At 39.0% G+C, this 26226-nt stretch overlaps 1 protein-coding gene across 1 annotated transcript in view; it reads right to left on the reverse strand.

Annotated features, from left to right (window-relative positions):
* Positions 1 to 26226, reverse strand: part of TOP1 (DNA topoisomerase I) — an 87140-nt gene that overhangs the window by 34900 nt on the left and 26014 nt on the right. The window contains exons 3-7 of the mRNA XM_059898059.1: positions 21409 to 21511; positions 7489 to 7612; positions 6413 to 6468; positions 3511 to 3606; positions 2431 to 2506 (exon numbers count right to left, since the gene is read on the reverse strand). Coding sequence (XP_059754042.1) covers positions 2431 to 2506; positions 3511 to 3606; positions 6413 to 6468; positions 7489 to 7612; positions 21409 to 21511 — 455 coding nt within the window. The remainder of the gene's footprint in view (positions 1 to 2430; positions 2507 to 3510; positions 3607 to 6412; positions 6469 to 7488; positions 7613 to 21408; positions 21512 to 26226) is intronic.

Consider the following 26226-nt stretch of genomic DNA (forward strand, 5'->3'; position numbering starts at 1 on the left):
TTTATATAGCTATGAAAAATGGTTTTGAGTCATCTTAAAATCAGTTACAGAATGGCAGAACTTGAAAGAACTTTATAGTTTGGTTTGACCTCTTCCAGTTATAGTCAAGGAAACTCTGAAACAGGTTTTGTCACTTGCTCAATGTCAAAAAGCTGCTATTGACTATGATGAGAGCCCAAGTTTACCAGAAAAATAGTAGAATGTGACTCATGGGAATGGCTGGAATATATAAACATTCTAGGACTACACATGATAGGATGGTAATCAGATAACCTCAGAGAAAGCAAATGGCCTCCAGTGTACAAAGGGGAAAGACTACATTACTACACATAGTTTAAAATAGGAATGGAGAATATAAACGTGTAAGTATGTCTGGGAAGAGAAAATACTAGAGAATTGCATTAATTCAGATAATGTTTACTGTTTAGGCTGAAACACACCACAGGAAAAGGAAATGTTTTTCAGTTAAGACATTCTCTGAACAGCTTCTGAACAGGCATGCAGATGGTTTCATCAGGAAACTATTGGCTACATCGTATGTTTTCAAGCCTCAAAATGGGATTATCAGTCACTAGGAGACTTCAGAACAATTCCCAGAAATGAAAAACACCATAGCCAGCAAGTGAGGTTTAATGACTGATCTTGCCATCTGGGGTCCCTACCACAATAAGACTGGGTATTAATTTAGTCTTTCAGCCTGCTTTTTTTTCCCTCCCCTGTAGGGAGAGGGTTGCTAAGACAATTAAATAAATGAAGTCAACCATTCTTTCTCCCAAATGGTTTTAACAGTTATTACTAACCTCTGTGAAACCCAGAGAAAGGTATTATTTTACATAAATGCAACATAAGCATAAAGGCAATATAGAACGCATGGAGAGCTAAAGTTTTACATTTCTTTATTGACTGCTCTGTACTGGTAATCTACATGAAAGTGGAGTGACTATCATACTCACTACTCAACATTTCACTCTCAATTCCTTGAGTTGGCTCTTATACACTTGAGCTTCTGCCAAGAACAGGCTAGTTGTCAGAAAAGCTACAATTCCCTAAATGCAGGCCCTGATCATCTCTCTACGGCTCACCTACTCATTCATATTCTTAATATGATTTCATTAAAGACACTCCTTCTGCCTTCTTGTGGATTTGGAGGATCAGCAAAGTCCCACAGGAAGCAGGATAACATGGCAGCTAGTGTGCTGGCTCTGGAATCAAACCATACGGGATCAAATCCCGGCTTTACCACTTGGTATCTGTGTGGCCTCAGGCAAATGATTTAACCTCTCCGTACCTCAGTTTCTGCATGTGTAAAATGGAGATAATAGTAGCAATATTTATCTCTAAGGACTGTTGTAAGGATTAAATGAAATGATACTTATAAAGCGTGAAGAATAGTGCCTGGCACACTGTAAGCATCTAGTACATTTAATTTGAATTATTAATATTATTACTACTATGATAGATCACACTTTTAAGACTCACTGCCCCTTACTATCACTATCTTTACTGACGATACTTCAAGCTATCGACTTTATACTTGTGAATCCATTTTGTCCAAGACAATGGCTAAACTCAAATGCAGCAAAGCTAATAACTTACTCAACCCCTTCTTCTCTTAGGAGAGTACAAGATTAAGACCCCTGTGAATTTCTGACATCTTTTTCTTGAATTACTCGCCCACAGTTTCTAGTCCAAGAAATAGACAGTGTCAAAAGAAGGAACCATATTAGTATATGTTAAATCTACCACAAGCATCAAATAGAACCCTTAGAAAAGTAACTGAATTGAAACTGAGATTTTAAGGAAGGTTATAAGCTAGGAGAAGAAAGAAAAGAGGAAGAGTATATGTGTTCCAGACAGAGGGAACAGCATGTGTTACATAAGCCCTGAAGCACAAAAGAATCTGGTGTGGAAAGAAACAAAGGAGGTCTGTGAGGCTGGAACAAGGTAAATTAGAGAAGAGGCACAAGATGCAGGGGCCAGATCGGGAGAAGTTGTAAAGAGCTTGGATTTAATCCTGTATCCAAGGGACACCCATTTAAAGGACTTTAAATAGGGAGAGTTACCCAAAATGAGTGACGAGCAAGCTTTGTTAGATATGAGAAAGCACTAAAAAACATTCCTAGGGAAAGCTCTTCTGGGTTGTAAGCCAAAATGATTTCTTGCTAATACTTCCCCTGTATGTATGAAGACAGCACAGCTTCTCCAAGAACATGTCAGTTGGCAGCATAGCTATGGGTAGACACCCAGGAAGGCTGAGATCTTAAAACTAACAGTGCCGCAGCCACTGTAACACACTTAAGAGTTTTTCCCAGTGTTTCCTCTACAAGAGAGCAATAAATTCCTAAAACCCATTTGGCCTTCAGAAGTTATTTTACGGAAAACTCCCTATTCCAAACTCAAGCCCCAAAGGGCCTAAGTCTCTTTACTAACCTCTTCTTCCTCTAGTTTTCGTTTCTTCTCTTTCTTGGTATCTTCTGTTTTAATTTTCTTAGGTTTATAATCAGCACTAGAAAGGGGAACATGAATACACAGTTAACACAATTGTGACTCAGTAGTTCTCACCAATAGGATTAGGACCTCCAAACTCTTCTTGGCGGCCTCCAAGGCAGGCGTGGCTGCTATTACTCTTGGCTGGGCATTCTACAGTCAAGAACAGGAATGGAGAAAGTAAAGAAGGCCAGACCAAGGACCAATAGTTATAGTCCTATATAGAACAAAACAACTTTATACTAGACGCAGGCCTGGAAGGGCAGTGGAGTAGAGGGATACATACAAAAATAGACAACACTAGAAGGTAGAAATCTGGGAAGCACACACACAGGGCAACAATGGCTACCACAAAGTAATAACTGGAAAAGAAAGGGGAGGAAAGAAATTCTCTATGAATTCTGAATATATACAAATGAGCTCATTAAGTATTTCCCTCCTCCCTTTCCATCCATCTTCTACAATAAATCCTTTGTAGATTCCCAAAACATAATAAACTCTGCAAGATTGAAAATAATGAACAGGATTTAACCTCAATGACTGAACCTGAGAAAGAGGTACATGTAAGTCTCAAATAACTGTTTTAAGTAAGAGCAATTTTATTACTTCTATACATGGAAACTTCACTCAGAAGGTACTAACAGGCACAGATCCTAGGAAAAACTGCTTCAGCAATGAAAACTTATCTGTGGTAGGTGATGATAAACTTAAAGTAACTTAAATAATTTAAATATTCTTTGTGAATTCTGGATTATTTGAAATTCCAACAATAAATATGCATTACCTTTTTAATAAGAAAAAACATAAGAAAAGTGTAAATATATATTCTCCATTTAAGCCTCAGGCACACTACTTATTTATTTAGGAAACCCTATTTCTCATAATTCAAAGAGAAATCAGTCACCCAGTCTATTAATCACAAATTCCTAATGAGTAAAAGTCAACTAATGCAGTTGTTCTGTGTATTATTGTCTAAACGACTCCTTTTTGTTTAAAAAAATTAAAGTAATAAGAAATACTCACTCATCCTCATCTCGAGGTCTCTTTAATGGCTTTATATCCTCTCTAGGAGGAGCAAAATAGCCATCATCTTCAGGTTCATCTTTAATCAATGGTGGACTAAAGAGAAAAAAATTGCTAGTTAATGAGTGGTGGAACATCTACATTACATCAAGTAATGCAAAGTAGGGGGAAGTAGCTAGTGGAAGGATAACATACATGTGTACATATTAAAAGGTTTTCCATGAGCACTTTTTCTCACTTAATTCTCACTACAGCCCTGTGAGGTAGACAGTATTGATCTCAATTACAGATGAAGAGGCGATATCAAGGTTCGGGATCCGGACTCCTTATTATCAGGATTCTTTCCACTACATCTTAGCTGTCTACGCCAACGGAACCCACACCACAACAGGAACAAACCTAAGTTGTTTCCTCCCTTTATTTGAGGGGTCTGTGTATCTGATCCCTCAAGCAATGTGAATTGATTATTCTAGTGCTCCAAAAGCTAAAATACAGCTTTCACAAAAAAAGGAATAAAAATGTATTCCACAAACTTGAGGCCCAAAACAAACTGAAGTCATTCTAAGCCAAATCTATTCACTGTTCAACTTCCTCCTTTGGTTTACTTACTTTATACACAGAAGAGTACCTTGTCCTATTTTTCTTAAGATTCTGCCTTCTGAATATAAAAAGATGATTCTGTTAGATGACTATCCTGAACCAAAAAGAGGAAGGAACAAGTTAAAAAACCAATGGGACCGGACTTCCCTTCGTGGCGCAGTGGTTAAGAATCCGCCTGCCATATATGCATGGGACACAGGTTTGAGCCCTGGTCCGGGAAGATCCCACATGCTGCGGAGCAACTAAGCCTGTGTGTCACAACTACTGAGCCTGTGCTCTAGAGCCCACGAGCCACAACTACTGAAGCCCGCGCACCTAGAGCCCGTGCTCTGCAACAAGAGAAGCCACCGCAATGAGAAGCCCGCGCACCGCAATGAAGAGTAGCCCCCGCTCACTGCAACTAGAGAAAGCCCGCGTGCAGCAACGAAGACCCAACACAACCATAAATAAATAAATGAGTGAATGAATGAATGAATGAATAAATAAATAAATACATTAAAAAAAAACCAACAACCAATGGGACCAGCAATCACCACAGCCTGGGATGTTCCCTGGCCTGGCACATCTTGTCGGAACTGCACTGCTCACAGCCAGAAGCATCTACAAAGCTAACTAACTCGGCACAGGGAATGGCCTCCAGACACAAAGCCACTCATCTCTAGGGGGGCCAAGGGAAAAGCATCCAGATTTAGCTGCCAAAGAAAGGATATTCACAGGGTTTCAATGCTCTCCCCCCCACCCCCACCCCCACCCCAAGCATACTGGATCCCCTTGCTTGCAAATGAATTTGAATGTTTAAACAGATTAGCTTTCTTTCCTTATTTATGCACACTCCCCAAATGCTGACCTCTATAGCTGTTTCTCCCCACGACGGAAACCACTGACACAGCCCCAAGTGTCCAAAATCTCCAAAAGCTTTGCACCAGAAAGAAAGAAATGCTGCCATTTACCCAACTAGTTAAGTAAATGCTAGATCCTAGTACTGTCATGAGTGAAGTTAAAAACACTTGGGAAGGGTTACTAGGCCTGAAGAAAGAATTTTTAAAACAATTACCAGAAAACTGTTCCATCCAGTGAAGCATGTGGATTCTCTACCACGATACAGATGCAAGCTAGAGAGCAGTCCAGCAAAGTGAACACAGAGACCACTGCCTCGAAGGGTACGCTTCTGACCGTCTAGCCCAGAAAGTCTGAAACTGAACCCAGGACTCCACACCAAGTCCAGAGAGTCTAATCATATCTTAGTTTCATAAAAGTTCAAGGCAGTCTCCTGGCAGGAAATAGTTGCCCTGTGTTCAGTCACTGTTATCTAAGAAATCAGAATGCCCAGCTTACAGCTCTAATGCTTCTTGAATTTTACTATTCTGCATTCCTAGAACAGTTACAGAACATGCCTGAAGAGGGCACTTGCTTCTCCCTGGTCTAAGGGACCCAGAGTAAATGGCACAATTCTCAAAAATGTTCTCAAACGAAACTGAAAGTTCAAAGTTTCAAGGAAGCAAAACTGTCAAAACACTTTGCCCTGGACAGTAATGCAAATACTCCCCACAACTCCTCGTAAATCCATCCTGCCATTCAGTGGAGCAGGTGAGAATATATGATCATATAAGTTCTGGTTTTTTTGAAACCAGAGGAGACATTCGGGCTTATTTTAGGGAGTTGAGGCTGATGAGGAAAACAGAATCAAAATGGCCCCAAAAAGTAAAGGAAAAGTGACCTCTAGATTGTGCGTATTTTCCTTTCCTTCTGGAAAAGAGATAAAATATTTCTACTCAAATCTACACCGGTCCCTAAAATGCAGATCAAGTTAGTTTCTATATATGAGCCTCAGAATAGGGGCAATTCAGAGTAGGGGTTCAGAGTAGGGGTTTTCCAGGAAACTCCAAAATTACTACTAAGTATAGAGTTTCTTTTGGGGGTGATGAAAATGTTTTGAAATTAGATAGGGGTAATGGGGAGGTTATATAACCTTGTGAAATACTAAAAACCAATAAACTGTACACGTTAAAAGGGTGTATTTTATGGAATGTTAAATTATATCTCAATTTAAAAAAGCTTCTTTCTGTCAACCTTCTCCACTCATAACAGCCTTCTAGAAAATGTGCTGGTCAGTCTCACTAAATGGCACTCTAGAAATGCTCACATTGGCTTAGACCAAGTCCTTTCACTGCCAACTTCCTCGAAAACCTGGAGATGGCCAGTCAGTGCATTTTAGGTAAGATCAGACAACACTGTAACGTGGGCAGCTGGCCTACTGGACGCACACAGAGAAAGAGAAGCCAAGTCAGCAGAGGAATCTTACCTAGAAAAGCCATTTTCCTTCTCCTTTTTTATTTTTGCATCCCCAGAGGCTCTAATCTGAAAGGTAAAACAACAGTAACTGATTAGTACCTTAAAAGGACTAAACTTGAAGAAGCCTCTACCTTACTTGAGATGATCTGGCCTCCACTCTTGGGGCATCTTGATCCCAGACTGACTCTTCTTGTTAGCAAAACTAAACAGGTGGACCAAAGGTCTTGACGCTCTTCTAAGACTCCTTTTTCACAATTCTTCAGATGAACTGTCCAATTTACTGAGAAACGTTTCCCTTCAAAATGGTGGCTTTTTACCTTTAAATGATGGTAAATCTTCACACACACACACAGAGGAATACATATACATACACACATACACACATACACACACACACACACACACACACACACACACACACACACAGAGGGTACCAATGGAAGAATACAAAAAATAGTACAGTGGCTGTCTCCAGAAAGGGAAAGATAGACGACAGTGATTTGAGGGTAAAAGGGAGACGTATTTCTCACTATTATTCCCTATTTCATATTGTCTGAATTTAGCAAGTCCATCCAGCATTACCTTTTTAGAAACTAATATAAAAACTTTTTTTAAAAAGTCTATGCACAGTACTACTACTTATTCACAGCCAGATGTGCATGTCACATGTACCACCTTCTTCAGCCCAGGGGGGAAAAAAACAGATTTTACCAGCAATGAGCTCATTAGGTTACAAGCATCCCACAAAGTTTGTTCTACAGAGATTTGGCTAGCAGAATTAACTTTCCCCATGAAAGAAAACTGACTTTCCCAGAAACCCTACATCCCTCAATTTATCCATTTGCCATATAAAGTAAGGTAATGATATGGATAGGTTTGGTGCATGAAATACAGTGGTAAAGGGCTTTGGTTTTCATAGTTTAAGACTCTGGTTGGCTCTGACGTCTCCTGACACAGACCTTTTTCACTCAAAGCCCAGGGAATCTTACTAGTCAATGAAGGTACTTTCAATACCTGCTTTTACAAGGTAAACAAAATGAAAAGTACATCCCACACCTCTTCATTCCCCACTGGAAAGTTCTGTACCTTTTCCTCCTTTCGTTTTTCCTTGTCTCTGTCTTTGTGTTTGTCTTTATGCTTCTCTGAACTTCCATCTTTGTGTTTGGTTTTCTCCTTCTCTTTGTGTTTCTTTTCAGAATCTTTATGTTCACTGTGAAACATAAGACACAGTTAGCAGAGAAGGGGCAAACAGAGTAGGGACCACAGGGTTCATATCACAAGATTAACTCACAAGATACCCTGAGATAACATGAACCATGGAAACTTAACAATGCTTTAAATAAATAGTCCTGACAGAAGGTTCAAGTAGAGGCTCTTGGCTACATCAGACTTTCTTTATCTTGCTTAATGTTTTAATTTTTTCGAAGGAGCAAAGGAATCAAATAGAAAAAACATAGTCATTCTAAACATACCAGGGCATTTTTTTAAGTTACTAAGACTATACAGCAAACCCACTGTATTTCTACAACATTCTACCAGCAGAAAACTATAACGAAAGCTCCAACTTGAGCTCTCACATCTGATGTGAGGAGGTAAAAACAGTTCACCAAAAATCATTCGGTGGCTCAGTGCCAGAAGTGAGACGTATCACAAATGTAGCCACGCCAGGGCTTTGTGCAGTCAGCAGCCCAACACAGTCAATGTTTCCTGCCAGCTTAGGAAAAGCTAGTCACTTCTAGCTTTTCTAGCTAGGGCTTATAAATCCTGCTTGGTTCTTTCCTCAGAATAAGAAAAGATCCATCTAAAAGCAAGGGCATTTCCTGTGCTAAACATTTAAAGCCTTGCTTTTAAAGGGGTTTGTGGGCACACTGGTAGCACTGTAAAAAGGTGCCGCTTCTCTGGAAAATAAAATATGACATTACAAAACAAGAGCCATTAAAGTGTTCATATCCTGGGTCTCGCTCCTGGAGATTTCTCTCTGGGTAAAACATTACAGAGAGATGTTCATTTTGATGCCTCCCATGACAAAAAACAAACAAGAACAAATAAACAAACAAAAAAGCACCAAGAAACCACATACAGCCTTGGTAAATAACAAGAGGGGGAAACTGTGATATATCAAAGCTATACATCACAGTTATCATTATCATTATGTAGCTGTTATGCTATAATTTGTGAGTCCTACAAATATACATGGAAAATGTTTACGACACAAATGGAAAAAAGGAATATATAAAATGACTGCAGTTATATAAAAATATGCATGTAGACAAAGACTAAAGAGCAAAAATCACAAGCTGTATTTTAAGGTGAACACTGGATGACTATTTTCTTCAGTACACTGGGTAGGAGGTTTAGGAACCTTGCTCACCTCAGCAGCCAATATATTCCACAAATTAACAAAAGAGAGCATGAATTCAAGTGCTATGAGTTGGGGGTCACCCCAGACACAGGACAGCTGACAGCAACCCCAGATGACAGGGACAGTCAAACCTATAGGCAGCATCGGCTCTTGCCTTTCCCACCATAGGCTGTATTTCCTATCTGTCACATTTACCACCTTCAGCCCAGAAGAAAAAAAATAGATTTTACCAGCAATGAGCTCATTAGGTTACAACCATCCCACAAAGTTTGTTCTAAAGAGATTTGGCTAGCATACTCAGCTACATCAAAGGCCAAAAAGGGAGAAACAAATGATGGCGACCAGTTAGGTGAGAGCCCCGCAATGTGGATCAGGAGAGCATCGCTATCACTCATATCTCTGGGCACAAAAGAAGCCCCAACTAAAGATAGGAGTTTGGATAATAAATCAGCAGAAACTCTATGAAATCCAGCCAGGAGGGCAGGGGCACTAGTATAAACAGGACTACAGATTTAGGGAAGACCCAGAACTACCACAGATGGGAAATAAAGCAATGTCCACTCTCCTTGGTTGATATACTCCTCCCTCTATGTTGGTCTCATTACGTTGTTATTTAGATGTGCCACACACAGAAAAATAACAAATTCCTATATAAGCACACTTTCTTTTTAACTCTAGTATGCTTGGAAGCACATGATGATCGATTTTTCCCACCATGCTTTTTATTCTCAGCATTACTATGATGTCACTCTCTACTCAATTTGCTCTCTCTCATAATCTGTTTTTACCAAAACGCAATGTTTTATAAACAAATTTATCCTTTATTTTGTACAAAATGGCTCCCGATTACAATAACACTCTTACTTCCAGTTCTCATTAATTCTTCCAGCTTTAGAATGGTGAAAAAACAAAGTTGCCAAGATTGCGATTCTTTAGTTTACATATATGAAATCACAGGCCCATGGTTTTGATACTACCAGCAAAATGTCTGAGCTTACTATTCTATATACAAGCACTGAAGTTTCAGTTTTTGTTTTGTTTTGAACATTAACTGTAAGAGGAATTAATGGTCATCTACAGAAGTTTCTGCCTAAAAGCAAAAAATGTGGAACAATTACATCCATAATATTAATGGGTGGATATACATCCCTCCCTAGACTAAGAAAAAAGAAAAATCTAAGCAAGCATTGTGCTGCTCAGTGCTTTCACATACATTATTTCATTCAGTCCTCACAACACCTGTGTGAAGTAGGCTTTATTATCCCCTTAAACTGATTTAGAAACAGAGGAGCCAGTGGTTCAAAGTCTTATTCAAAGTTACAATGTTAGAAAGAAGGGCAGTTGGGATTTAAACTGAGTATTTCCATCTCCAAGTTCAGAGCACTTTCCACTAAATCAATCATTACAATTCCATGATATACCACATAAGGGTAGCCTGGTGTTGTTAGAGACAAATGCATGTCCAGTCTGAGATTTGATGCATAAGATCAAAACTTTATTCTACCATCAGTGGAAACTTTCTAGAATAGAGATGTAGGATATCTGAAATGATAAAACCCTTGGGACAGCTATTTCTCATTTTGTCTTCCCATGAAACTCTAAATGGCTGACTTAAGAATCTAAGTTTAGGAATGCTCTATATTCCTTATTCCTTTATGCTCCACCTCCACACCTCCCCACCCCCCACCCCCCTTGTTCTCTTTCTCAATGAAAGCAATTCTTAGAACATTAGTCTGTTTCACTAGAAAACTGGCTCTCTGGCCTTCTGGCAATCACAGCATGGGCACCATAAGTATACACATAGGCCTCCAGTTTTCTGCTTTGCTATTCATTACCACACCAAACAGAGATCAGGGAAAAGAAGACAACAAATGACATGGCAATGAGATAGTACCCAGGCCACCCCAGGAAAGTGAAAAAAGTCAGTACTTCCTCTGCCTGCTAACCAGAGGGAAATCTATTCAGGAAATTCAAAGTTCCTGCTAGAGTAGTAACCCCTTTGTAGGTCATAATTAATCACAAAGACCAAAATGAGATGAAACTATCAACTTGACTTTCCAAAGGCAACTCACTCTCCTCTATTCCCAACTGTTTAGATATAAGAGAACAAGTTTGGATTTTTAGACTGAGTTCCGGTGATTCAGGGTTAAGGAACATCTTGTGGTACAATGCATTCCATTGGGGACTATTAGAAATATGGGTTTATGAAGCCCTATTAAGTCTCTTGAACACAATGCTAACATCATATCTACATGTCAGGTGCTGTTCCTGTCCCTGCCTCCAGAAATAGAGAGCAGAGCACCGGGAGTCCTACCCCTCATCCATAACCCCACACCGACAGAAATGCTGCCAAAGAGCGAGCCTCAGTGGTAGTCTTTCCTAGGAATCTACCTGAATTAAGTAGCAGACGCACTTGGGGGTCAAAGTCCTATCATACAGAAGCATGTCTAAGGCTGTGCCATGGAAGTTAGAAGCAGAATTTGGCCAGTGGTAGAAAATGCAGCCAGTCTGGATCAGTTAGGCTGACTCATCACCACTCAGGATTTCCTAACATGTACCTCTTTTTCCAAAAGACTTAAAACTGGCTTGACTTTCACACTGGCTTAAAGGGCAGCACCTTTCCACTTATGATAGTGAGATGATGGAAATTCTGTCCAGTGCAGAAGAGGAGTTCATATGTTGACTACCTGTTTTAAGAGACATTACCCAGGGCTTCCCTGGTGGCGCAGTGGTTAAGAATCTGCCTGCCAATGCAAGGGACACGGGTTCGAGCCCTGGCCTGGGAAGATCCCACATGCCGCGGAGCAACTAACCCTGTGCGCCACAACTACTGAGCCTGAGCTCTAGAGCCTGCAAGCCACAACTACTGAGCCCATGTGCCACAACTACTGAAGCCTGCGTGCCTAGAACCCGTGCTCCGCAACAAGAGAAGCCACCACAGTGAGAAGCCCACGCACCGCAATGAAGAGTAGCCCCCGCTCACCGCAACTAAAGAAAGCCCACGCACAGCAACAAAGACCCAACACAGGCAAAAATAAATAAATAAATAAATTTATTTATTTAAAAGAAAAAAAAGAGCCATTACCCATGTCTTTATACTGATCCTGCTACTTTTCCATACACAATAGACACAATATGTAAAAGTCACAAAATGGGTTTTAAATATAACTGAGGACTACAATACTGGCCAGTTTGGGGCAACAGTACAGGTGACTGTGATATTGAAGAAATGTCAGTGGGGCTAAATAAGAAAAATAAACTAGAAGAAAAGCTTGATAATGACCACAGTAAGGAAACCCAAAGATCTGAAGAACAAATACATTTTAAGAATGAGTTTAGTCTGGGGTACACTGAAGGCCAAAATACAGACAGTAGCTGGCATTCCTAGAACCTCTGAAATGGTCATACTCTTGGATGAAATATGAATTTCATCATCAGGAACTCACAGAGAAAACATCCAATTACTGGCTATACACAGAAGCCGACTCCTTGGCTCGGGGCTCATGTCTGTCTGGGGAAAAGATCTACCTAACATCAGAGCCTAGACAAGCAAAAGTCAATGCCAAACAGAGTAAATGGGAAGATTCAAAGTCACCTCTCGAGTGAGACTCTTGTTGGACCTGAGCAGACAAAAGAGAGGGTTGACCAGGGTTAACCTTAGGAAGGCACTTAGGAAGAAGAATGGGAGACAGGGTGGAAGTAGGGGGATGGCAGTAGGAAGCCAAGAGTGAAAATATTTTCTTTCTGCAAGAAGGCATTTGCTGCCTCTTTAGGAAAAAACCCTGTGTCTGATATTCTGGGAAGCTAGGATGTTGGCTATGGGAAACCATTTAAATTTGTTAAAGAAAACTAAAACAATGGTCTGTCCTCTATCAGCAATAAAAATATTTAACAGATATTTAAACAGTACTAAGTGCCAGGCACTCTTCTAAGCAATTTAATCTCCATTACAAAACTGAGGTAAGTATTTTCATTTTACAGATATGGAAACTGAGACATGGGAGGGTTCAGTAACTTGCCCAAGGAAATACATCTAACGAACAATAACTAGGATTTAAACTCAGGCAGTCATGCATTTGACCACTCTGGTGCCTTACTCCCCAAACAAAGCAAAAACGAAACACTGCTAAGGGGAGAAGAAGCCTCTTTACCTTCTGCGAATAGGACCTAGCCACTAATGGCTAAGAGAACAAACTCATTCCAGCAACCTGCCCACTTCCTCAAGGCAGCAGACCCCTGCAGGTTGCAGCCAATGGAGTCACAGGGGATTCCTATGGGAGAGCCTAGAAAGATTCCAAGCTGTGAAAGGAGGAAACCCTTCAAAGGAAAGCAGACAATTAGAGCTTAAATAATGTTTGTTCAATTAAACATTCTAGGAGGTAAATTCAAAAGTTGCCTCTTGAAAAAATGCAGCAGCTAGTTTCTGAAAGGCTCTGAGAAATGAAGATTTCTCAATGCTCATCCACCATTATAGGTTACTAAATGAAATCCGAAGAATTATTAAAACTTGGGAGTTGAGTGGAATCTTAGAAATTATTTAATCCTTTGTTTGCAGGCCAGAGCAGATAAAGGGATGTGCCCAAAGATGCCAAAGCCGATACACATTCTGAACTCCCATCCCTCCCCTAAGTTCTTTATCTCTACTAATAGGGTAAACAGTCACACAGTTATCCAAGCTAGGAATCCTTTTTCTTAGACCCCCTCATGCCACTTGTGGCTAAGTCCTATGTTTCCCTTTCTCAACTATTTTCAAAGGCTTCTTGCTCCTTTAGAATCAAGTCCCAGCTTCTTGAAATAGTATTTAATAGTTTTTCCTCAAGCAACTTTTTGGAGCCCTCGTTTTCTAACCCATCCTGTTAACCCAGGCATCCACCTAACTGGATTCTACCCAGAGCAAAGTACATTACAATGCTTCCATATTTTGTTTATGCTTTTCTCGCTGTCTGGAATGTCACTCTTTCTAGCCATCACCTTTCCTTGTCAAGATCTTAACCATCTTTCCATGGCTGGCTCAAATACCCTTTCCACCATGAAATCTTAAAAAAAAAAAAAAAAAAAAAAAAGACTGTAGGTCATTATAATAGGGCTAGATATCATTGAAAACCAGGGCACCAAAATAGATGTTATCAATAAGTAACTACTAAATTAGATTCAACTACCAAAATCAACAGCTTCAATTTATCTGAATGATATTCTACCAGGCTTTGTGGTAATCATAATAATCTCAATTACTGAGTATGTTACAGTTTCCAAAGGGCTTTTATCTGCATAATTACATTGAATTCTCCCCCAACACACCTGAAAGCTCCACCAGGCTAGTATTGCTATCAACACTCAACCAAAATGGGAAAAGACCCAGAAGTTAAGCGGCTTGGATAAGGACACACAGCTAGTAAATGATAGAACCTAGCCTCTCCACTTCTATTTTAGTGTGCTTTCCACTACATCACATTGACTCCCATGTGAATGGTGGTGGTACTCAGTTTTCTCATTTCTAAACTACCCAATCTTCTCTATTTACCTATGTTAACTGTCCATTTCTCCCAGACAGGTTGATACAGGGACATGTAGATAAATGGAGGGCTTCAACAACAGCTCACAAAAAAAGCAGTAAACACATCTTTTAAATGTGATTACTTTCAGAAAAACTGCCCCTAATCTGAGAACCAGTTGCTTAATTCCAGTGCATTTCCTTACGAGCCTATGTTCTCTCAACTCTAATTCAGGTAGGATTTGGAACTGAAGGGAAAGCAGAAACCAAAAGCAACCTTATTCTCACACTGACTGTATAAATTAGCACTGCCAATGTGGCTGGAAAAGCACTTCCCTTACTGTTTCACAGTAGTTCTTTCTATCTTCCCTGGCCTTCCACAAAATTGTCACTCCACCCTGAGCGTCAGGTTTAAAAATGACAAGAGATGCACACAGTCAAAAGCTAGCAGGAGAAATGTTGTATTTCACATGTGATAGTCCTTTGTTTTCTAAATTCAAGCCTCCCCCCCCAATTGCTTTTAATGATGTTGTATATATAAGAGGTCTAGTATTAAAGATAACTTATGCTAAGAATGCAACGTTTCAAGAGAATTATCTGGTGAGATCCTACAAGCCCAGTGATTCCTTAGCATCTAGTAAGAGTATTCCTTTTATTTCTTTAGAGAGGATTTATATATTGCTTTAAAGGACCTCAAGTGCTAAATATCAACGCTAATGGAAAGAAGCAGTATCAGAGACAAATAACAGAAGAAATTATTTTTATTTGACTTTGGTAGAAACTTCCTGTGATGTTATAGGCCAAAGAGTCAGAGATGGGGTTTTCACAGGGTCAGAATTTAATGAGATTAATACTTCTAATGCCAAAAACTTTAGGGGTTTGGGGCCCAAAGAAAGAGGCAGCGCCTGAAATGATCTGGCCATTTTAAAACCTAAGCTGCCTACAATATGCGTATGAGAAAGAGATGCTCGTATTTAAACACAGATAGTTTAGCAATACAACTAACCTCTCTTAAGGAGGGAGATTGTTTTGTTTTGTTTTATTTTTTACTGGAAGGAATAATGTAGTGGGAGAAAAATCATACTAGGACTCAGAAGCCCTGGTCTCTCATCCTCACTCTGCCACCACCCTGCCATGTGACTTTGGGCAGGTCACCTCAGACTCATGTCCACACAAAAAAGAGATGACGTGGAATGATCTTTAACACCCCTTCCCCTATTTTGCACCTTGAATTAGAATAATAAAAGGAGAAAGCATATGAATAAGATGGTATCTCCTAAGAGGTAGGTCTAAATCCCGTTCTATCTTTGAAAGGCTTGTTTCCCATCCTCTGACACTCCAAATATGCAGTACATATTACTATGCAGGACAAAGAGGCCTCCTGGATTTGGGTCCTAAGTGTAGCCTAACGAAAAATGACTGATGCTAATATCTAGCAGAGAAGGAGGGAATATAGATACACATTACTGTAGAACTTGTTTCCTCATAATAGATAGCCACAAAATTAGGCAGGGTTGATGAGCAAAGTGTTAAAATAAAGTGAAGCATTTTGGAACAGAACATGCTACATCTTAATTATCCTGGGCTTCAGAGGTGATTAAACAATCCTCCAGGTTTCCTTAATGTGCTAAGAAGAAAAATGAAGAAACCCAAAACTACCGTTAAGGTCAGAAGTCACTTAAAAAGGAACACAGTGTACAGAATTTTACTGGACCATAACCAACACACCTGCTTTGCTGCAAAGAGGTAGCGTGTCAGGAGAGGTCAAAACAGGAAGCATTTAAAAGTCTGCTTACAACACATCATCTGGTTCAACTGTCTTAAACTTACTCACATGTGAATTAGAGATCCAGGGCTAGATTTAGTCATATATAAACAGAAACTCAGAGCAGGTTCTTCCAGTGCCTTTTGGCAAATAGGCTACTGTTTTCTCAAGTATTCTGATTAGAAATGAAGAAAATATTAAAAGGCACAAAATTGCGTAGAACAAATTCCTGATTGCCTATGCTATAATCTTGGAAAAGTATGCTTTTAATAGATGTACAAAATATTATCTCTTCACATCTGTAGAGCAGATCACAGTTAAAGAGCTTTCATACTTACTGACTCCCAGGGTCCCTTCTGAAGCATGTATTAATATGAGGAAACTAAGGAAGACGAAAAAGCTCAGTTGAGGAAGGTTAGATAACCTGGTCGAGATCTCATGAGACCTAAGTGGATAGACCAGACCAGAGGCCTTCTCCTAGATACATGCAAGAAACCATTGTGGACTTTTCAAGAAAAATGATGCCAAAATTACATCCTTTATTTTTAAAAAGGAGATTCTGGTAAAACAGGAGAGGGCCAAATTTATGTCCCAAAGCCTTTTATGCCACTTCTACCTAATCTTTTCTCCCATCACAATTGCAAATTATGGTTGGTGAAGTAAGATGTGTCAGAGAGTAAGAGATCCATTTTTAAAAGCTTATGGTTTACACGGATCGAACCCACACCCCCTGCAGTGGAAGCCTGGAGTCTTAACCACTGGACCACCAGGGAAGTCCCTGTTTTTCTTTAATTAACAATAATCTTTTGATGTTCCTACTACCTGGTTTCTTGCAAAAACTCCTATGTATCCTGGCTCCTCCCTTACCTCTTCAGGGCAGTCCCTCAGAGTCATCTGAGAGGCTGTCTTCCAGGCTTAAGTCCTTAGCAAGTCCATCAAATAAAACGTAATTCTCAACTTAAAAAAAAAAAAGCTTATGGTTTAAATAATAACTTCTATCTTTTTAAAGTCTTTCTGGACAGATTTCAGGTAACATGAAAATTAGTTTTTCTTCATCTGATCTATAAGCATTTTCCTCAGATGATGAAGTTCTTCATGGTCAAGACTATCTCACATTTTTTGGCACTTCACATCAACTAGCACATCATAAAGATGGCAAGCAAGATAATTCTTGTTTGACATGATCAGCAATTCTACTCCTAAGTATACACCCAAAAGAACTGAAAGCAGGGACTCAAACAGATACTTGTACACCCATGTTCTTAGCAGCATTATTCACAATAGCCAACAGGTAGAAACAACCCCAAGTATCCATCAACGGATGAATGAATTTTTTATTTTATTTATATTTTTTGTTTGTTTTTTTGTTTTGTTTTGTTTTTGAATGAATTTTTTAAAATATGGTAGACAGACAACGAAATATTAGTCAACTATAAAAAGGAATGGAATTCTGATATTTGACAAAATGGATGAACCTTGAAAACATTATGCTAAGGAAAATAAGCCAGACACAAAAATGACAAATATTTTATGATTCCACTTACATGAGGTTAGAAAACAGAAGTTGCTAATGGATGGGGGCAAGGGGGGATGAGGAGGTATTATTTAAGAGGTTCAGAGATTATTTGGGATGATGATAAAGTTCTGAAGATGGATACTGGGGATGGTTGTACAATATGGTGAATGTACTTAATGCCACTTCAAAATGGCAAACTTTATGTTATGCATATTTCACCACACACACGCAAAAAAAGGTATTTGAAATGTGGGATGGCCAAAGGGAACCATCCTATAGAATTGAGAATATGTGAACAGGAGAGAGAAGATGGTAACTGGTGTAACCGTAGGTCAACCACTCATTGATTCAATAAACATACACTACTACTAAGTACCACCTATCTGCCAGGTACTATACTAAGCCTTGAGGATGTAAAATGAATACAACAGACCCCAACATTGTTCGCAGGGACCTCAAGAGTCTAATAGGGCACACAGAAAAGTAAAGAGACAATTACAACACCAACACAACTGGTAATTACTATGAAAGGGATATATTCAAGGTGCCAGAGAACTCATAAAAATGGCACTTTAATATGAGGGTGGAGGGCAGAAAGGATACCTGAAAGAAGTAAACTCTATGCTGCAACTAAAAGAATGTTCTTAAGAGGGCAACAGAGTATTCCAGAATCAGTAACAGCATATTTTAAAACCTAGAGTATTCAGAAGACATGCTGTGTTTGGGGAACTGAAAAGAAGTTCAGGGAGACTGGAAATGGAACGTGAGAGAAGGGTAAATGGCAAGAGAGGTGGCAGAGGAAGAGAGCCAAAGACTTACAGAATCACTCTGTGAACTGGAATGAGAAGATGAAAAAGGTGGCCAGAAAAGTGGAAAGCCAAGGGAAGCTGGTTTCAAGGAGAAGGCCTGGGCCCAGAATATGGTATATCTTGGCAAATGTTCCATTTGTATTTCACTGTTGAGCGTAATATTCTATAAATGTCAATTAAATCAGGTTGGTTGATGATGTTCAAAGTCTTCTATATCCTTAATGATTTTCTCTCTGCTTATCAATTGAGAAAGAGGTAGTAAAATCTAACTATAAATATGAATTATTTCTCTTTGCAATTCTGTCAGTGTTTACTTCATGTATTTTGAGGCTCTGATATCAGTGTATAAACATTTACAACTGCTATTTCCTCCTGATTAATTGGTCCCTTTTTATCATTATGAAATGAACTTCTTCATTACTGGCAATATTCTTTGCTCTCAAATCTACTTTGGTAGATATTAATATAGGCTGGACACCTACAAACTGAAGAAAAGATGCATGTGAATTGAGACTGGATTCAACTACTAAAATTAAAATCAGTAGACTAATGAAAACGGAAACTAGATAATCAAGTGGTAAGAAATGAGTGAGTGGTGGGGAAAGACCACAGGAGTGGACTTCCCTGGTGGCACAGTGATTAAGGATCCACCTGCCAATGCAGGGGACATGGGTTTGATCCTTGGTCCAGGAAGATCCCACATGCCGTGGAGCAACTAAGCCCATGCACCACAACTACGGTGCCTGCGCTCTAGAGCCTGCGAGCCACAACTACTGAGCCTGCGAGCCAACTGAGCCCACGTGTCACAACTACTGAAGCTCGCGCGCCCTAGAGCCCATGCGCCGCAACTACTGAGCCCACGTGCCCCAACTACTGAAGCCCATGCACCCTAGAGCTCGTGCGCCGCAACTACTGAGCCCACGCGTCACAACTACTGAAGCCCACGCGCCCGAGGGCCCATGTTCTGAAACAAGAGAAGCTACCGCAATGAGAAGCCCACACACCGCAACGAAGAGTAGCCCCTGCTCGCCGTGACTAGATAAAGCCAGCGTGCAGCAACGAAGACCCAACGCAGCCAAAAAGTTAAAAAAAAAAAAGAAATAAAATTTAAAAATTAAAAAAAAGACTGACCACAGGAGTGATAGATGATTTTGTGAAGAAATATCCTCACTAGAGAAATTAATCTGGTTATTTTAATGATTTATAAAGACTTATTAATTTAAAATTTTCATTTAAAATACGTAAAAATTTTTCATTACTCATAAAAAGAACAGACTTAGAATTCTCACTTTATCTTTTTTCTTGATAAGCCTTATTTTTTTATAACTTTTAAAAATAAAAGTAGCATATACACATAATTATATTCTGATCGTATGTGCAGAGTTCAGAGTTATCACAAAATAATGATAAATATGTGATTACCACCAAAGTTAAGAAAAATACCATTGATACCCCACCAGAAGTTCCCCTCATACCATTTTACAATTGCTACCCTTCCTTTCTTCCCAAAGATAACCATGACCCTGAATTCTAAAGGTCTTGATTAATTTTTTTGTTTTTGAACTTCAAGTAAATTGAAGCATACAATATATATTTTTTGGCTGGTTTCTTTCACTCAACATAGGTTTGTGGAATTCACCTACGCTTATTAACAGCAGTTATTTCATATTTATTTATATATAGTATCCTAAGATGTGAATATACCACACTTTATCCATTTTACTATTAATGAGCATTTAGGAGATTTTCACTTTGGGGCTATTAAAAGCAACGCAGCTCTGAAGAGCTTCGTACATGCCCTTTGGTGCACAAATACACACATTTCTGTTGAGAACACATTCAGGAACGGAATTCTTAGGTTAGAGGGTATACATATGTTAACTTTAGAAGACACTGCTAAGTAGTTTTCCAAAATGATTTAACAATTTATAGTCCCATCAGAAATGGGATTGAGCCACATCATTGTAAGATCTTGGTATTAGCGTTATTTTAATATTTAGCCATTATTACAATGTGTAGCATATTATATTGAAGTTGCATTTCCCTGATGAATAATGTTGAGCATCTTCTAGTATTTTTATTGGCCATGTGGGTATCTTCTTTTGTGAAGAGCTTACTCAGTCCTCTCATGAATTTTTCTGTTGGATTATCTGCCTCATTTTTATTTATTTGTAGAAGATTTCTGTGTATATTGGACAAGAAACTTTTGACTATTATTTATGTTGAAAACATCTTGTCCACAGACAATAAGCCAACCTAATGAAATAGTTCTAAGAGACTCTAGGCTACAGGCACTTGTGCCAATAAATGACTGAACTTTATGTTCGCTCTAACAAAACTTCGGCCACTATGAGAATACCCTATGGCTTTCTCACCAACAACTGCCTTTAACTCAAAACGGAAGTTTAAGTCCTCATTTTCAATAAGTGGTCCTATATCCAAAGATACCCTAAGTCTCTGGGCCTAACCACTTGTCTCCTACACCAGAAAAATGGAAGCAAAATGAACAAGAAAACATCTTTCTGATTCCTTTGGATCCCAGAGGGCAGCACCACTGAGTTTCATTTACATTGGTGGTTACTGGCTTTCGTGAGAGCTGAACTCTTCTGGTAAACTGACGAAAGCTAGGAATGTTCTCTCCAGGAATATCTCATATACCCAACCTTTTGTATATGATTTCAGGGGCTTACAAACCATGGAAGCCTAAGTTAAGAATTTTTAAATTTATACCCTTTAAAGTATGGAAAGAAGAAAAATGTATATCTATCAAGTCTCCAATCCAGTCACCTTTTATCAAGGCAAGCTCTCTGGACACTTGACTAAATGCCATCATGTGTTAACAATTCACCATAGTTGCTTTGTACATCCTGATCTGAAAAATGGCATCCCCAGTAAGGCCTGAATTATCAAGGCCATCCTCTTAACAACTCTGGAATCAAAGTCTCTGCTGACTTTGCTATCCATGGTATTTACCTGTGGTTCAAGTTAAGGCCTGTTGCAGGTGAGCCAAGCCATAGCCAACCCACTGCTGAATGATGAGGGACTTGCTGGTTCAACCCTTACCTGTTGCTATGCTTGGACTTTTCTCGGTCCTTCTCCTTGTCCTTCTTGTGCTCTTTGTGCCGGTGTTCTCGATCTTTATGTTTATCTTTGTGTTTATGAGAATCTGTAACCATAAGAGATGAGTCAGTAAAGAGCAGTCATGAGCTATACCTCCTGCCCAGCTACCTTGACAAGCTGGTCAAGACGCACAATGACAGGATTTAAATGGCATGGTAGCCATAGCAGCACATTCCATTGGAGGGAAAGATTTCACAAAGCAGCCCAGACAAGGCATCCCATCACCCTGCCTCTAAAACCAAGACGTGTTACAAATAAGCAGGAAGAGGAGGGGGGCCAATTCTACCGTAAAAGGAAGCAACAGTTTGGTATTCTTCTCCTAGATCTGGTACTATGAAGACTAAGCCATAAATGATTCGAAGGGATAAATCTTGAACACTGACTTTCAAGATCAGATGGTTATCTATGTAACTTCTGGAAAATTCAAACCTTAAGGGATACCTGTTTTTAAATCAACTTTAATGAAGTATAATTTCTATACAGTAAGATATACACATTTCAAAGATACAGTGTGATAAGTCTAGCATACATATGCACTGATATAATCTCCACCACAATCAAAATTTAGAACAATTCCATCATCCCCGGAAGTCTCCCTTGTGCCCATTCCCAGTCAATCCCCATTTTCCATTACCAGCCCGAAGTAACCACTGATCTGCTAGCACAATGGATTAGATTTGTCTACATTTCTAGTTTCATATGAATGAAATTACAGAATTTCCTCTTTTGTGTCTGACTTCTTATGCTTAGCAAAATATTTTCGACATTCAACCATGTTGCTGGATGTATCAGTAATTGGTTAGATTTTTATTAGACTGGTACCCCATTGTGTGGATACACTGCAATTTATTTATCCATTCACCTGTTGATGGACATTTGAGTTGTTTTCAGGCATTGGTTTTTACGAATAAATCTGTTACGAACTTTCATACACAAGTCTTTGTGTAGATGTGTTTTCATTTCTCTTGGATACATACTTAATAGTGAAGTTACAGGGTCATACGGTAAGTGTATGTTTAACCTGATAGGAAACTGCCAAACTGTATTCCCAAGTGATTGTATCATTACACATTCCCACCAACAACGGATTAGAGTTCCAACTGCTACAAATTCTCACCAATACCTAGTATTATCAGTCTCTAATTTTAGCCATTCTAGCAGGTATGTAGTGGTATCTCACTGTGGCGCTTTTTTTTAAAAAAAATTAATTAATTAATTAATTTATTTTTGGCTGTGTTGGGTCTTCATTGCTGCGCACAGGCTTTCTCCAGTTGCAACGAGCGGGGGCTACTCTTCATTGCGGTGTGCAGGCTTCTCATTGCGGTGGCTTCTCTTGTTGCGGAGCATGGGCTCTAGGCGCGTGGGCTTCAGTAGTTGTGGCACGTGGGCTCAGCAGTTGTGGCTCATGGGCTCTAGAGTGCAGGCTCAGTAGTTATGGTGCACGGGTTTAGCTGCTCTGTGGCACGTAGGATCTTCCTGGGCCAGGGCTCGAACCTGTGTTCCCTGCATCGGCAGGTGGATTCTTAACCACTGCGCCACCAGGGAGGTCCCTCTCACTGTGATTTTAATCCAGTTTCCTGATTAAATGATAGGCAACTTTTCAAGTGCAGATTGGCCACTCACATATCTCCTTCAGTGAAGTATCTCTTCAAATCTTTCCCCCACTTAAAAAACATTGTCTTATTCCTAAGTTGTAAGGGTTCTTTATACATTAACCATTACAAATTTTTGGTTAGACATGTGTATTGTGAATATTCTTTTTTTCTAGGAGTTTTACAGAGGTAAGGGACAGGGAACATTTTTTTAATCTATAAAGATGTCCAGTTGTTCTAGCACCATTTCTCGAAAAGACTGCCTTTTCTCCATAGAATTGCCTTAGGCCTCTTTACTGGAAATGAAATGACCACATAATCATAGATCTGTTTCTGGACCCCATTTTATCCTACACACACACACACACACACACACACACTATCTTGACTACTAAAGCTTCACAGTAGAGCTTTTTTCCATAGTAAGTTTTGATATCAGGTAATATAAGTACTTTAACTTTGTTCTTTTTCAAAATTGTTTTGGCTATTCTGTCTTCTGTATTTCCATATAAATTTTAGATTCAGTTGGTTGATTTCTTTAAAAAAAAAGCCAGCTGGGAGTTTGTGTTCATAGGACAATTTGGAGAGATGTGACATCAAAACATTACTGTGTCTTTGCATCCACAAACATGGTATCTCTCTCCACTTTTTAAGGTTATGACTCTCAAATTTTAGTGTATCAGAATTAACCCAAGGGCATACTAAAAATGCAGCTCACTGGGGACATGTCACCCCAATGTTGAATATGAATCAATTAGAAGTTTATGTATCCAACACATGTGGTAGTTTTAAAATATGTCCAACAGATTCTTTGATACTTTTCCTTTCAAGGTGTGACCTAATTTCCTTCTCCTTAAATATGGGCTGGACTTAGTGACTCACTCCTAAAAACAGGATAAAGTGGAAATGTCAGTGTGCAACTTCTAACACCAGGTCATAAAAGGCACTGGATCTTTCTCCTTGCCCTGGAGGAATCCAGTCGCCATACTGTTAGGACATCCAACCAGCCTTATGGAGAGGCCCACGTGGTGAGGAACTGAAACTTCCCGACAATAGCCATGCGATTGAATCACCTTGGAAGTGGGTCCTCAATTAAGCCTTCAGATGACTGCAGTCTCAGACTCTGAGCCAAAACCACCCAGCTAAGCTGTTCCTGGATTCCTGGTTCACACAAACTGTGTTAAGACAAATGTTTGTTATTTTAAGCCATTAAATTTTGAGATAACGTGTTTAATAGCAATAGATAACTAACAATAATGTATAGGCTCTCAATTATTATACGTTATTATAATGTATAATAATGTATAGTGTATATAATAGTGTATAGTAGTGTGTTTACACTACTCCTGGCTCACAGCAAAAAAAGAAGCCACATTTGGCACAATCCATTAAGTATCTATTCTGTGCCAGGCCCTAGGGAAACAGAAATTTACATGACCGTACCCCCTAGCTGTAAGAAATTCTCATCCCACAGAGATGGGAAAATAAAATCATATGGTGTCAGAAGTAGGACTTGAACCCAACCTTCCATGTAGCATAAAGAACTCTCCAACTTCTGAAAATCTCAAGTCTAAAATTTTAAAATGCTGCGTCAATCTGATACAAAGTTGGTGGCCCCTGTTCACTTGACAATAATTAATACCCTCACTACTTCTGCGCCCAACTAGCACTTATGGTTAAAACCATAATAATGACAAAACATGCCACCAGCACTACAACCTAGAATGAAGTCTGTGTTGTTTGATTTTGTTTACAGGCCAGATTTAGCAAACAAGAAACAGAACATTAGGATCTGCTATTATGGCGCAAGCATATGGCAGGGACATAATATATTAAAAAAAAAAAAATTACTCTGTGTGTAATTCAACAAACACATAAACATGTCCGAAAAAGACTAGAAGATAGAAACCAAATGTTAAAAGTAGTTTGGGTGGTCAATTTATGAGCAATTTGAGTTTTTGTGTGTATACTTTGCCTTCTTTTCCAATTTTTTCCCAAGATGAGTCACTTTTATAATAAAAAATAGAAGTTATTTTTTTAAATTACCAAGCTTTAAAAATTTATTTTGACAAGTACTGGTGTACACAAGGAAAAAATATTATTAGCTCACTAAAAAGCACTAAATTTAAAGAAAAAGAAAACTAAGTAAAAGATAAGTTGAAAATAATTCCAGGTAGGTTTTAGATAACCAGTCTGCCCAAAACATTATTTTTTTAAGTGCACAAAACCTCAGAATTGATTTTTAAAGCCAGGTCCCCAATTCTTTCAATTGTTAATCTAAAAACATAAAACCAAAAAATCTGGTAAGAAACTTAAAGCTGTAGCTGAAAATTCCAATAGTGCAAATAAGACCTAGGTCAAAGATCTGAACCCCAAGTGCCCCTAATTTAAAATGTTATTACATGTCTCCTATATGCTCAAATTGTGCTATGTGTGCTGTGACAGGTACCAAAAAGAATAATATGTGACAACTTCTTCAAATATTTGAATAGCTATAGTATAGTTCCACATGGCAGGCTGGACCTTCTGAGGAGAAATGACAGGGAGGCAAAATGGAATGAGGCATCTCATGAACACCAAAAGTGTGTAAACAAGCTAAATTACCAACTGACAGGGAAGCCACCATAGAGATGATCTGCACTATGTAAACTGACAGATAAATAACCTTTAAAGATGCATACGGAAGTACTTCCAGGTGAAGGATGTCTGCAATTAGCTTTAAAATACTCTCAGGCAAAAAAAAAAAAAATTGGAGCAATATGGGAATAGAGAAAACAAGATTGGCAAGAGGCTGATAGTTATTGAAGTGAGCAGATAAGATACGTGGGAGTTCACTATACTACTCTCTACCTAAATATGCTTGAAACTTTTCATAATAGAAAGTTAAACACTATCTTTAAGCTTCGTCCCTTCCAATCCCTTATTTTTTCTTCTTATATAAGGGTACAGCAAGGAGAAGACTAGCCTAGTTCAAGAGAGGATTTGTGTTAAGGAGCAGTAAGAGATAAAGTCTGATAGATGAAATTAACCCAAGTCAGGGTGTCCTACTCTCAGGATGACAAGGAGCTACTTCAAGCAGAAAAAGAACAAAATAAAAGCTATACTTAAGGAGGATTAATTGAAGGGCAGTGTGGGTAGAAGGTAAAAGCAAAATAACTAGCTAGTGTTT

Source organism: Balaenoptera ricei, chromosome 15 (genome assembly GCF_028023285.1).
Source record: "Balaenoptera ricei isolate mBalRic1 chromosome 15, mBalRic1.hap2, whole genome shotgun sequence".
Taxonomy (NCBI): domain Eukaryota; kingdom Metazoa; phylum Chordata; class Mammalia; order Artiodactyla; family Balaenopteridae; genus Balaenoptera; species Balaenoptera ricei.